A 12,893-nucleotide genomic window follows, 5' to 3' on the forward strand; every position below is an offset into this window, starting at 1 on the left:
AATTGACTCTTTGCGGTGTGAAGCCCAAGAGGTTCCTCTTCAAGTGTTCCTTTTCTCTTTCAAAGTCTTCTTTTCAAAGGTTTGTTATTGTTCAAACAAATCAGGTACTCAAACTCTACTTCTGCCCATAATTTTTCCCTAGATTTACAATCGGTTCTCTGTCCACTGAAGCACTTCTGGCAATTGGTTTGAGCCCTAATTCTGGTTGATCATCCCTTCCCACCTGGGTAAGACTCAACCCAATTATTGGCTGATTCTGACCAGCCAATTGTGAGTTATCTAAAATCTTCATATTTTCGTCTTTTAGTGATCTGTGCTTGAGTAATTCTGCCTTGTTGATTTTTGCTGTTGAGTTATTTTATGGTTGCTTGGGTGTTCTTTGATTAAAAGTTCCTGTAGTTGAGACTTGGTTAGACTCCCCATCCTAGTCCTAATTACCATAGTTCAAATGAGAAAACCACTTAACTGAGTAGCAAGGCAAAATATCTTTATAAAAAAACCACAGGAACATAGCAAATATAAAAATCAAAAAGATGGGGACCAAGTTGAAACACAAGTAGATGCAGAGTTCCAGAAACAGGTTATATACTGTGGATAGTAGCCATCGCTGTCTTCAGTCTATGAGGAGGAGTTTGAGTCAACTGACTTCCAAGCATTAATGCCCTTTCTGTTTGATATAATTGCCAGTAGATGTTTCACTGAGATAAAATTCAGTCAGCATGAAATAAGTATAGAATAGCATTATTGAGCCTTAATTGTGACATGGGTACAACAAGTTAATAAAATATGTAGACTGGCAATCCCAAAGAAGATTCACATTTCCACCACAAAGTAGTAGTGATAAGGCTTCATGAAGTTGTGCATGCTTAGCATGGATATGGAAAGGCTATTCTCCACAATAAACCCATGTTCCACCGAAACAATTGAGGTCACAAACTAGAAGAAACCTCCCCACGTAGTCTTAGCTACAGTACAAATTTTGAATCCTAAAATGATCAGCATGACCTTCCTTGGAGCTTACCAGCTTTCACGAAATGATGGTTAATCGGAAAACAAAATAAAATCCACAAGACAGTATTACTGCATAAATTTGACATTCAATTTGTTCAACACAAAGTTAGGCAAATCCATTTGCATCATTGGCATAGGGACCTTCGTTAAAACAAAAGAAACATAGTCTACATTATAACTGGAATTAGATCAAGAATGAAGAGGCGTTTCATTTTCTCTTTCCTCGGCTTTAATTTACCTGTCAGAGTAAATCATGCAGAAGAGAAACCCATAATCATATCACATAGGTTTCAATCCAAAAATTACAGAACTCCATCACTAACGATTCAACGAAGTGAACACAGCAAGCAAATCAAAGAACACAAACGATGCTTCAGAGTTCTCACCCGGGTTTGACTTGCTTCATGGCAAGCCCTCCCAATCTCTCTGGGTACACTGCAACTCGATGCCATTGAACAGCGCACCTATTAGCATACTCTCTGGGCTCTTCGTTATCAAACGGCCTCCGGTTGTTTCGAATCCCACCAGTCCCGAGCGAAAACAGCGTCACAGGCCTACCGCTCCTCAATCGCTTCTGAATTGGATGCTGCCCAACTTGCCCAATCAAAATCGCCTGCGCAACAAAAAAGGGATACCAAGTCACCAACCATCAATGAGGGAAAAAAAAAAATTTTAATTTACCTTGACAAGAGAGAGAAACCCTAATAGTTTTGATGAATGCACCTTGTAGACACCAACATCCAAGCCGTTCTCTAGTGGCCTTTGAAAGAATCGTTTCTGGTGTTGGTTTGAGTTCGTTGGGGAAGATGAGGTTGATGACGATGCTGAGCTCCCGTCCTGACTAATACTGGAATCGTCATCGTCAAGATCTTCGTTGGAGGTGATATTTGTACAGAATTTCATGGAGCTCGGGGGGGATCTTTTGGCGGAGATAAGAGAAAGAGAGAATCTTCTTGATAAAGAACCCATGGATGAAGCCATTGACGATGGCTTTGCTATACTTCGTTTCTGCTTTAGCTTGAAGGCTTAAACCCTCAAATGAGGCTGGCAAAGGCAAAACCCTTCGAACTGTTTTCGAGGTCGGAAAATCCGACTCGCTCCGTGGCGAGCCGAGCAAGGTGGATCGCAAGCTTTTGAAACGGATGCGACTTGGATGGATATGATTCACTTTAAATCTATTTGTCTCGGATGTCTTAAAGCCCTTATCAAGGGTAATTTATAACGCACCCCTTAGAAAATGCTAGTATTATAGGGATACCCCTTATTTAATATCAAATTATATTTAGGTCTTTTACCGTCAATCTCTGTTACAAGAATGTACCTCAAATGCTGACATTTACTTAAGTCTATACGAGCTCTAAACGTGTCACTCTAAAATTCTTTTTTTAAATGGGTTGAAGGCCTAGAATTGTTCCATTTGAACATTAAAACCACAGTAGTTTTACACAAAAAATCATTATAATAGAAGGTGATGCAAATCTTTAATAAAAAAGATAAATAATATGAGATTATGGTTGTTCTTTAATAAAAGGGTCAGGCTTAGTTGGGTTACAACGAGTCAGTTCGGTTGGGACCCGATGGGCTACCTACCTACTCCATGAACGCCGGCTTAATAAATGTGTCAGGCTCCAAGTCGGCCCATAAACATACTGAGATTAGTTGGGCCTCCCGATAGGCTCAAAATTAACATCCATGTTTAGAACCGTGGTATAACAATCGATGTCAGGCTTGATCCCACCCAATTTCATCTGGTTCAACACATCCAAAGCACCACATCGGCGCCGTTGCCATCGCCTGTAGATGTCGCATGTCCCTATCGCCTATCACCTTATCACCAACTCACCTTCGTAGAAGATGGTTAATACCTCATTCAGTTGATACGTTAGGTTTTCACTATTCCAATCTCTTTTCAATTTGGGGGAAAATGGTTTGAGAAGAAACATAGGGGTAGACTAGGTATTTGAATTATAGTTGAATTACGAAATGCAAAAATCGTCTTTTACAATTCAAAACTAACACCACACTAATAACGTCATCTGACAAGGGAGGTGGATGTAATTTCCAAAACCACAGAGGGAGTAATAAGAGCAAAGTACAAGGGAAAGGGTAAATGACTTTTATTTTTATATGTATTATCTATTTATGAATAATTTGTTATACTAATAGACTATGGGTTATAAACAATAACCATTTGGGTACTGATGAGGCAAAATATGTCTCCTTCCTCAGCACGGCTGAAGCGTGTATGCAAACCTGAACAGGGCTGACCCACTACCTCAGCCCTCCATCAGACTGTGCTGCCACCTCGGCCCTCCATCAGGCCGTGCTGCTACCTCGGTCATTAGGTCGTGCTTCCACTTTAGCATCTCATCAGGTTGTGTTGCCACCTCGGCCCTCCATCAAGCCATGCTGCCACCTCGGCCTTCCATCAGGCCGTGCTACCAGTTCCCTCGGCTCGACCAATCTGTCACCTCGGCTCGGCACAGTCAAGTAATGCACCCATAATCGTGTGCACATACTCCTACATTCAAGGGACGTGATCCCTGATCATGGGGCCAGCACTCTATGCCTAAATTGAACTCTCTACAAATGCCCCTCCTTGTCTCTCCATCAGCAGCCTATAAATACCAAGATAAGCCTCCATCATGGGAGATCGATCAATCACTTCTTTTACTGAAAAGCTCTCTTGAGCATCTGTTGTGGAAAGATCTGACTTAGGCATCGGAGAGTCCCCCGTCGGGTCAGCCCAGCTTTCCCCTGTCATCTCTTCTGTGCAGGTCGACCAAAGCACCAAGAACTACAGGGAAGATCATCTGGTCAATTTTTGCCATATCAGATTGGCCTCATCTGTGGGAACAATTACAAAAAATCCCACCTTGGACCAATGCAATTAAGGAGTGAGAAGGTCGTTTCTTCTACCACAACATGAGTAAAATTCACCCGCGAGTTACCACTTGGACGTCCCCATTCACCACCAATGGCAGAGCAGGAGAATGTCCCAGCAGAGACCCCTCCACAAGGACCCTAGCAAACTAGGCCTGATGCGCAAGTTGCCCAAGGAGAGGGGGATCAGCGCGAGCAGAACCCTCAGCTATCTCGCCTTGTCCCATCATCTCGGGTAACTCACCCAAACATGGAAGAGCAGATGCAGAGCATGCAACTATAGGTGTTAGCGACAAACGTACTGGTGTGGAACTTCATACGTCAGTTCAGCTCGGCACTTCTAGTGCCACAGACTAGTTCAGGTCAGCCGCCTAGGCCTGTTCCGGGCAGACAACTCAACGATGAATCTCCTGACAACAGTGTCACCCCTCAATCAACAGCAAGGAGGGGGTCAGCCAGAACGTCAAGCATTGTTCACTCGGTACCACCCCTCTCTCCTACCGAGGGGCACAGGCAAGGTCCCATTCCTGCCAAGAACGAAAGAGCTCGCTATTCCATGCGTCACCGGAGTCCAAAGACATATGCTGCCCATAGATCCCCACCCCGGGTAGGAAGACGCCATCTGTCACCTCAAAAACTCACTAGAGGCGTGCGTCCGCACAGAGAAGAACCTTAAGATCAACCCTATGGGGGTCAGACCTCGCCCATCAGGTCGACCAGTGGTGCACCACGGCAAGGCTAGGATCAGCCTGGTGGTCACTAAGGCCGAGGAAGAAGTCCCATAAGAGGCGAAAGGGCAGCCGAGGTGAGAAGGGACGACCTGGAGAGCCACATCCAGTGCCTCACTGAGCAAGTAGAAGGAATGCAGAGGCAAAGGCACCCGACCGACATAACTATAACTCCGGCCCATAATGCACTATCCGACGAACTGATAGACGCCGAGCTACCTCCAAAATTTGTGATACCCGTCTTTAATGGATATGATGGCACCACAGATCCCTATGATCATCTGTTGTACTACAGCTCAGCCATGACGGTTCATGGTAGGTCAGATGTCATTCTCTGTCGAGCCTTCGCAGCCTCGTTAAAAGGAGCTGCACTGGTATGGATGTCGAACTTGCGGCCACGGTCCATCCGCAGCTATGAAGAGCTGACAAGAGCGTTCTTCATACGTTTCCAAGCAAGTATGAAGCATAAGCAAACTACACAAAAAGTGATGAACATGAGGCAGGGAGCGAGAGAGACTATAAGAGAGTTCCTTGCCTGATTCACCAAGGCGACACTGGAGGTAAAAAACATACTGAAATGAGTAGTGTATAGCACGTTGTGCAATGGGGTAATGCACCCTGACCTGGTCTAGTCTCTGGCCCTTGACTTGCCAGAAACAATGCCTGAGCTATTAAGACAATGCAATCAATACGCCAACATGGAGGAAATCCTGGCCGCCAGAGGGATAGGTGATCAGTCGGAGAAGGAGAAGAAAAGGACTCTGAGACCTAGGGACGATTCTCACGAGTCGAAGAAGAACAGAACAGATCGGCCACTTGACATAGCTAAACCGGACCGATATGAACTTGATCGTTCCCGAACAAACCTGCTCTTAGAGATCTAAGATCATAAGTATTTTCACTGGCCCAGGCCAATGACAGCTAAACCGGAGGAGAGGAACCTCAACCGGTATTGTCGATACCACCGAGACCATGGACATGACATTAAAAACTGCAAGTCTCTGAAAAGGGAAATTGATGAGGTCATCAAGGCTAGATACCTCAACAAGTATTTGAAGCAGAAATATGGTGGAAACTGGCCCGAGCTGAGGAGAGATGATGCCAGGCCGAGCCGAGATAGGGCCGAGCAATCTAAGGAACAAGCCACTGACCGAGCTGATGCTTACGATAACCAACTCGTGGGTCCAGTAATTCTAACAATCATGCGCGGACCCACAGCAGAATTAGTTAGAAAAAGCCAAAGCCCACATGCAGTTCATATGCATCACGGAACAGCCTGTCAAAGCCCTCATAATGGATCCACTCATTACGTTCTCTGACAGAGATCTGGAAGAGTTGAACTGGCCTCACAACGATGCTGTCGTAGTTCAATTAGTGGTGGCAAACCACCCCTTCCACAGGGTCCTAGTGGACACAGGAGCCTCCGTTGACCTCATGTCCTATGAAGCCTTCACAAAACAAGGGCTTGGCACTGGGACCCTAAAGCTAGCTCCAGGACCCTTGTACGGATTTTCAGGCACACCAGCAGAGCTGGAAGGAGTTATAGACTTGCCCGTAACCATCGGACAGGGAGCTCAAACAACCACTACCATGGTTTCTTTTATGGTTGCCAAGATCGCCTCACCCTACAACGCAATCCTTAGCTAACCTGGTCTCAATGGCCTTGGGGCGATTGTGTCCACTAAGCACATGAAAGTCAAATTCCCCACCAACAATGGAGTTGGTGAATGCAAGTCCAGCCAGAAGGAATCCCGGGAATGCTATACAAACTTTATAAAATCTATCAAGAAACTATGCTCGGGCCTAGCATGTACGAAAGAAATTGTTGATTACCGAGATGAAGGTCTCCTGACTTGAGCCAAGCCAGTAGAACAACTGCTTACTGTCCCAATCACTGAGGCTAGTAGACACTTTTATCAGTATATTGCATTGAAATCCCATCGATTGGGTGTTAGTCTTATAGATTTTATATTATCCGCACCTTAGCTTCCATATCTCAGTTATTCAATTTTATTCATGGAGCGGATTAGATTCTATTTCGAAGCAATGTATTTGTCCCAAGTGCATACCACACATCAATATACTATGAAGCTTCTCCCAAATATCTGGCTCTTCTAAGGAAATAAAGACCTTAACAACTAAAGCATAAAGACAAGCTACAGCTCGGTAGCATCTAAGATCGAGCTACAACTCGGCATCATCTAAGACCGAGGTACAAGCTCGGCAACATCTAAGACCGTGCTCAAGCTCAGCACTATCAAGACCAGACCCTAGTTTGGAAACTCAAGCCCTTACCCATTAAGGCATGCAAGCCCGAGCCCCGGCTCGGCACCTTAAGTCCTTACTCATTAAGGCATGCAAGCTCGAGCCCCGACTCGGCACCTCAAGCCCTTATTAAGGCATGCAAGCCTGAGCCCCGGCTCGGCACATCAAGTCCTTACGCACTAAGACATTCAAGCCCGAGCTCTGGATCGGTACATCAAGCCCTTATGCATTAAGGCATTCAATCCCAAGCCCCAGCTCAGCACCTCAAGCCCTTACGCATTAAGGCACGTAAGCCAGAGCACGGCTTAACACCTCAAGCCCTTACGCATTAAGGTACGCAAGCTCGAGCCCCAGCTAGGCACATTAAGCCCTTATGCATTAAGACATTCAAGCCCGAGCCCCAGCTCGACACCATAACCCCTTATGCACTAAGTGTAATACCCTACTTCTTAAACCCGGTCGGATTACACGGTTGACCCGGTTTAACTATGCAGAACCTGAATCGGAGAGAGTTAGAGCGGGCTCCTTATGGACTATGATGGCAAGGGTGACCTTAAACACCGGCTGGCCCGATAAGTCCGAGCCACTGCCAGAAGAGACGGGAATACCCAAGCCGTGTATGTGCACCTATCATAATGCCATGTGTGAATAAAGCAGGTATTGTAGCCGTATATTAAGGTGCATACGTGTATTACATTGTATGCCAAGGGTGGGGTTCGCGCCGAGGCCCGAACTCTGTCAAAGTTTCAAGTTTTGGCCCTCAGGTGGGCGGACAGGTGGGCGCACCCACCCACCTGAGTGACCCATCCATGTGAACTATTTAGTTATTTAAGAAGTATATATATATATATATATATAGCATTTATGACTTTCTTTTATTTTCATCTATGACACTCGTACGTTGGTGAGGATAGTAAAGAGGAGAGAGAAAAGAAAGGGGAGAAGAAGGGAAGAGAAGGTAGAGGAAGAAGAGAAGGATTTCAGCGGCGCCGAAGCTTGATCTTCCCATTCCGGCGCGTGAAGAGTGATCTTCAACTCTAGATCTACATTTAGAGGTAAGCAAAGTTGGGTTCCTTGAACATTCACCATACCCAAGCATAAACCCTTGATTCGAGTAGGGTTTCTTGAGATCTTGTAAATCCCCTTTGAAATGATGAATCTAAGGTTTAATAGATGATTTATGTGTTGATCTTGAAGGATTTGAAGGGGTATTGATAAGGTTGGAGAAGCATTGTGGGTTTGAAGTGATTTTGAGGGTTTGAAGGTGTTCTTGAGCAAAGAAGGTAAGATGGTTTCCCATCACTTGAATCTAACCTAGATCTAGGTTAGAACCACCCTATAAGACATTGAAAGTGTGAAGAATGAGTTGGGAAAAGCCCCATTTGAATCCCCAAAGAATGGAGGAAGTTGGGAAGAAACAACAGTTTTCCCGCTAAGACCAGTGGGTAGGACCGGTGGGCCATCTGGCCCTCCTGTGAGCACCCGCCTGAGAGGGCAGGGCCTTCGGGCACAACCGGTCGGCCAGACCGACGGGCTAACCGGCGGGCCACCCTGCCCGTCGGTCTTAGCAGACCCCCTGGCCCAACCGACGGGCCAGACCGGTGGGCCACCTTGCCCGTCAGTCCAAACCGGTGGGCCAGACCGGTGGGCCAGACAGGTTGGCTGTCTGACCCACCTGTGGGGCCCTGAATGTGATTCTTGCGTCTGATTGGACCCAAATTGGACGTGTGACCTCCTTTTAGGATTCTAAACATGATCGTGTCATTGGATCGTGTTAATTTTGATTCCAAAATGGTGAAGTACTAACTCCGCTCAATTATGTTAGGTTCACTAAATCCTACGCTTCTCGCATCGGATCTCACCCGTACCGAGCGGGAATCCTTGTACACTACAGGTAAGTGGGGAGAGGACGTTTGGCCTTGTTTCAAGGCATTGTTTGGCATTCATTTAAATGTATCTAGTCTAGTCATGCCATCATGAATATGATATGTAGATTAGTCATCCTCACATTGTATTGCATGTGTGCTATGTTACTTTCTAAATGCCAAGTGACGAGATGTTTATGTGATTGAACGTTGACATCATTGTGCATGATGCATTAATAGACTAGATGCCGTAGTCGGCTTGAAAACGACTGCATTGGTGGCCCGTGGTATAGGACGCGGTGGCACTATACAATTGTACTATTGTCATATAGGAGCATGCGGTTTAGGATTTTCACCGTCCCGTGCTACGACCCTTCCCAACAGGGGTTAAGGTGTTGGGTTACCATTTGGGGGGAAGCAGTGGTCGCGGTTGTCGGATCACTGTGGCGGTTAGACATAACGCCCGACGGGTCATTAGGACAGTCGGCAACCCCAGTGGTATATTCAAGAGGGTCAATCGTACTGCTTTTAAATTGCTGGAGTCAACACCTTTAAATTTCAGTCATTTATATTTCTGTTGAGAGCCGGTGGTCAGCATGTTTTTACTTTTCCGAGTACTCATGGTGGGCCTTCTTCGACAGCCCTATGGGCGTATCACGGGATGGAGTTTGCGGCTCGTACCCAGAGTATACACGCATTGTGGCTGTAGTAGCACTAAACCGAAGACTTAGTAATGTTGCTTAGGTGGATGTGATTTAAAATGTAATGCATGGCATGTAGTGCATATGATTGTGTTTTGATGTGTGGACTCCTGTGTGGTCCATCTTACCACTTACTGAGCTAGTGAGCTCATCCCACGGGTGCCCCCCTTTTTAGATGATTTTGCAGGTCATACATCTGAAGAGCACGGGGTGGGTCCCACAGTCGAGTTCCCTGAAGAGGACTGGTGGGCCCCTGAGGAGTTAGAGCACGGCACTGACTGCTCGTGCGAGAGTTATGCTGTCGGACCGCAGTATTGATGCCGAGCTAAGCTCCACTTTTGAGGCCGAGTTGAGCTCTACCATGTGATACCGAGCTGGGCTCAACCCTTGATGCCGAGGTGAGCTCTAGCCTTTGATACCGAGCCGATCTGTGTACTCTGATTATTTTGACGGTTTCCTTTATGTACTTGATATGTGAATTGTACTTTTATTTTGTAAATATCATGCCTTCGGGGCCCACATGTATATAACTATTGTATCACAATTCGGGTATTAAGTATTATGGGAATATTCATAGGTAAACCTAGTCTTTCGCTGATCTGATGAGCTTTTATTAGTTGTGTGTATGCTGTGGTAGAATACAGTATCAGATGATCCTGGTAGGTTTGGGTTAACCGGTGTTAACCCGGTCACTGGCCCGGTTCAGTGAGAACGGGGTGTGACACTAAGGCACGCAAACCCAAGCCCCGGCTCCGCACATCAAGCCCTTACGCATTAAGGCATTTAAGCTCGAGCCCGAGCTCGACACCTTAAGCCCTTACCCAATAAGGCATGCAAGCCCGAGCCCCAAGTCGACACCTAAAGCCCTTATGCACTAAGGCATGTAGGCCCGAGCCCCAGCTCAGCACCTCAAGCCCTTACGCACTAAGGCATGCAAGCCCGAGCCCCAAGTCGACACCTAAAGCCCTTATGCACTAAGGCATGTAGGCCCGAGACCCAGCTCAGCACCTCAAGCCCTTACGCACTAAGGCATGCAAGCCCGAGCCCCAACTCGGCACCTTAAGCCCTTACGCATTAAGGCATGCAAGCCCGAGCCCCGGCTCGACACCTCAAGCCCTTACGCACTAAGTCACACAAACCCAAGCACGGCTCGACACCTTAGGCACTTACGCATTAAGGCATGCAAGCCAGAGCATGGCTCAACACTTCAAGACCTTACGCATTAATTCATATAAACCCAAGCCTCGGCTTGGCACTTCAAGACCTTAAGCATTAAGGTATGTAAGCCCGAGCATGGCTCGGCACCTCAAGACCTTATGCAATAAAGCATGCAAGCCCCAGCCCAGACTCGGCACCACAAAAGACCTTAATGCAAGGCACATCAAAAGATCAAGCCCCAGGTCGGCACCTCTATGGCTAGTCCCAGGCTTGGCACCTCAAGAGCTCATAAGCTAGACATGGAAGATCAATTCCGAGCTCAGATAGGGAACGGAGCCACACTCAGACAGTTGTATTGGTCCTTATTCTTCCAAAAGTTACTCATTTCGAGTCGGTTCAAAGTACAAGAAAATAAAGAAAGAAGCACAAGAATGCTGAGAGATGACACCAAAACAAAATTTTCATTCATCAAAAAAAGGGGGAAAAACCCTCAAAGTACATCACTCTCGAAGGAGACATCTACATAAAAATATATATATATATACAAGGCTAATCTCGGGGGGCTAATCCACGGGCCTAGCTCTTCACTTGGCTATCCTTCGAGTTGGATCACCTTTTCACCAATATCGATCAAGCTGTAGAGCTACACCAAAGTAGCAGGGATGGAAACGCGCTACTCATAGTCTGTCAGATCGTAGCCTAGCATCTTACTCGGGATGAACTGGATGGCATCGTCCGAGCTGACCTGAAACGAAGCAATGTTAATGTCAATCAACTTCTGATAGGCCTAGGGGTTCAGCCACCTCTCTGACCTCCAGCTCGGCCTGATGTTACCTTTCCAGCTCGCCAACACTAGCTGCGAGCTCCTCCTCCTTGCGAGCGCCCTGAGTCTCGGACAACTCGTCCTAGAGAGCATCATTCTCCTTCATCAAGTTGCTGTTGGCATTAAGCTGCTTGGCAACCTCCTATTCTAGGTCTCCAGTTATCAACCTGACATCATTGGCACGGACCTCCTCAGATCGGGCCATTTTCTTCTCAACCTCCAGTTGGCATGTGATCTTGTGCAGCTCCCCATGAAGGCGCTTTGCCTCCTTCGCCTTTGAACAAGTGACAGCCACGTCCTCGAACCATTGAGCAGCCTCGGCTGAGAAAGTGAAGCAGTGTGTTTTGCATCGAATTAAATGCTCTAACAGATCGATTCGAACTGCTAGAGCGGGGGGCTGGTGATGAGGCAAAATATATCCCCTTCCTCAGCATGGCTAAAGTGTGTATGCAAACCTGAACAAGACTGACCCACTACCTCGGCCCTCCAACAGGCCGTGCTGCCACCTCGGCTCTCCATCAGGCCGTGCTGTCACCTTGGCTCTCCATTAGGCCGTGCTACTACCTCGGCCCTCCAACAGGGCGTGCTACCACCTTGGCCCTCCATCAGGCCGTGCTGCCACCTCGGCCCTCCATCAAGCCATGCTACCACCTCGGCCCTTCATCAGGCCGTGCTGCCACCTCAGCCCTCCATCAGGCCGTGCTGCCACCTCAGCCCTCCATCAGGCCGTACTACCACCTCGGCCCTCCATCAGGCGGTGCTGCCACCTCGGCCCTCCATCAGGCCGTGTTGCCAGTCACCTTGACTCGACCAACCTGTCATCTCGACTCGGCACAATCAAGTAATGCACCCAGAAACGTGCACACATCCACTCCTACATTTAAGGGACGTGATCCCTGATCATGGGGGCAGGACTCTATCCACTACACGTCATCAAAGGCGGCCACCCCTCTCACGACTTGCACCTCCGAGATCAATGGAGAATATTCTCAGAATATGCCCTGGAACCTAAAATATTCTCAAAATCACAGTGCCACTCCCCTTAAGGACTCTACGCCTAAACTGGACTCTCTATAAACACCCCTCCTCTCTCCATCAGTAGCCTATAAATACCAAGGTAAGCCTCCATCATGGGGGATCGATCAATCACTTATTTTACTGGAAAAGCTCTCTTGAGCATCTACTATGGAAAGATATGACTTAGACATCGGAAAGTCCCCCGTCGGGTCAGCCCAGCTCTCCCCTGTCATCTCTTCTGTGCAGGTCGGCCAAAGCACCAGAAACTGCAGGGAAGATCATCCGTCAATTTTTTCTGCATCAGGTACTATTGGACATAATAGGTTATATAATGAAAAATAAGTTTGGTATGCCTAGCACAGGAGAGTGAAACGAGATGAGAGAGAGAGATGAAGAAAGGATAGACGAGAGAGAGAGTCCTTGTGGGTCTCCTGGCGTTTTT

The 12,893-nt window shown here is 47.1% G+C and overlaps 1 protein-coding gene across 2 annotated transcripts; it reads right to left on the bottom strand.

The window, feature by feature from the left end:
* Window positions 1-6: 6 nt before the first annotated feature.
* LOC122078709 lies at window positions 7-2,165 on the bottom strand. Of its 2 annotated transcripts, none has more exons than XM_042644810.1 (3): window positions 1,735-2,165; window positions 1,398-1,624; window positions 7-698 (listed from the first exon to the last, which is right to left on the bottom strand). In XM_042644810.1, the coding sequence occupies exons 1-3, from the start codon at window positions 1,990-1,992 to the stop codon at window positions 656-658; spliced, it is 528 nt and encodes a 175-aa protein (XP_042500744.1). In that variant the 5' UTR covers window positions 1,993-2,165; the 3' UTR covers window positions 7-655. The 2 variants fall into 2 exon arrangements, with proteins under 2 accessions (XP_042500744.1, XP_042500745.1); XM_042644811.1 differs by having other exon boundaries at window positions 7-1,249; window positions 1,735-2,164.
* Window positions 2,166-12,893: the final 10,728 nt, after the last annotated feature.

Source organism: Macadamia integrifolia, chromosome 5 (assembly GCF_013358625.1).
Source record: "Macadamia integrifolia cultivar HAES 741 chromosome 5, SCU_Mint_v3, whole genome shotgun sequence".
Taxonomy (NCBI): domain Eukaryota; kingdom Viridiplantae; phylum Streptophyta; class Magnoliopsida; order Proteales; family Proteaceae; genus Macadamia; species Macadamia integrifolia.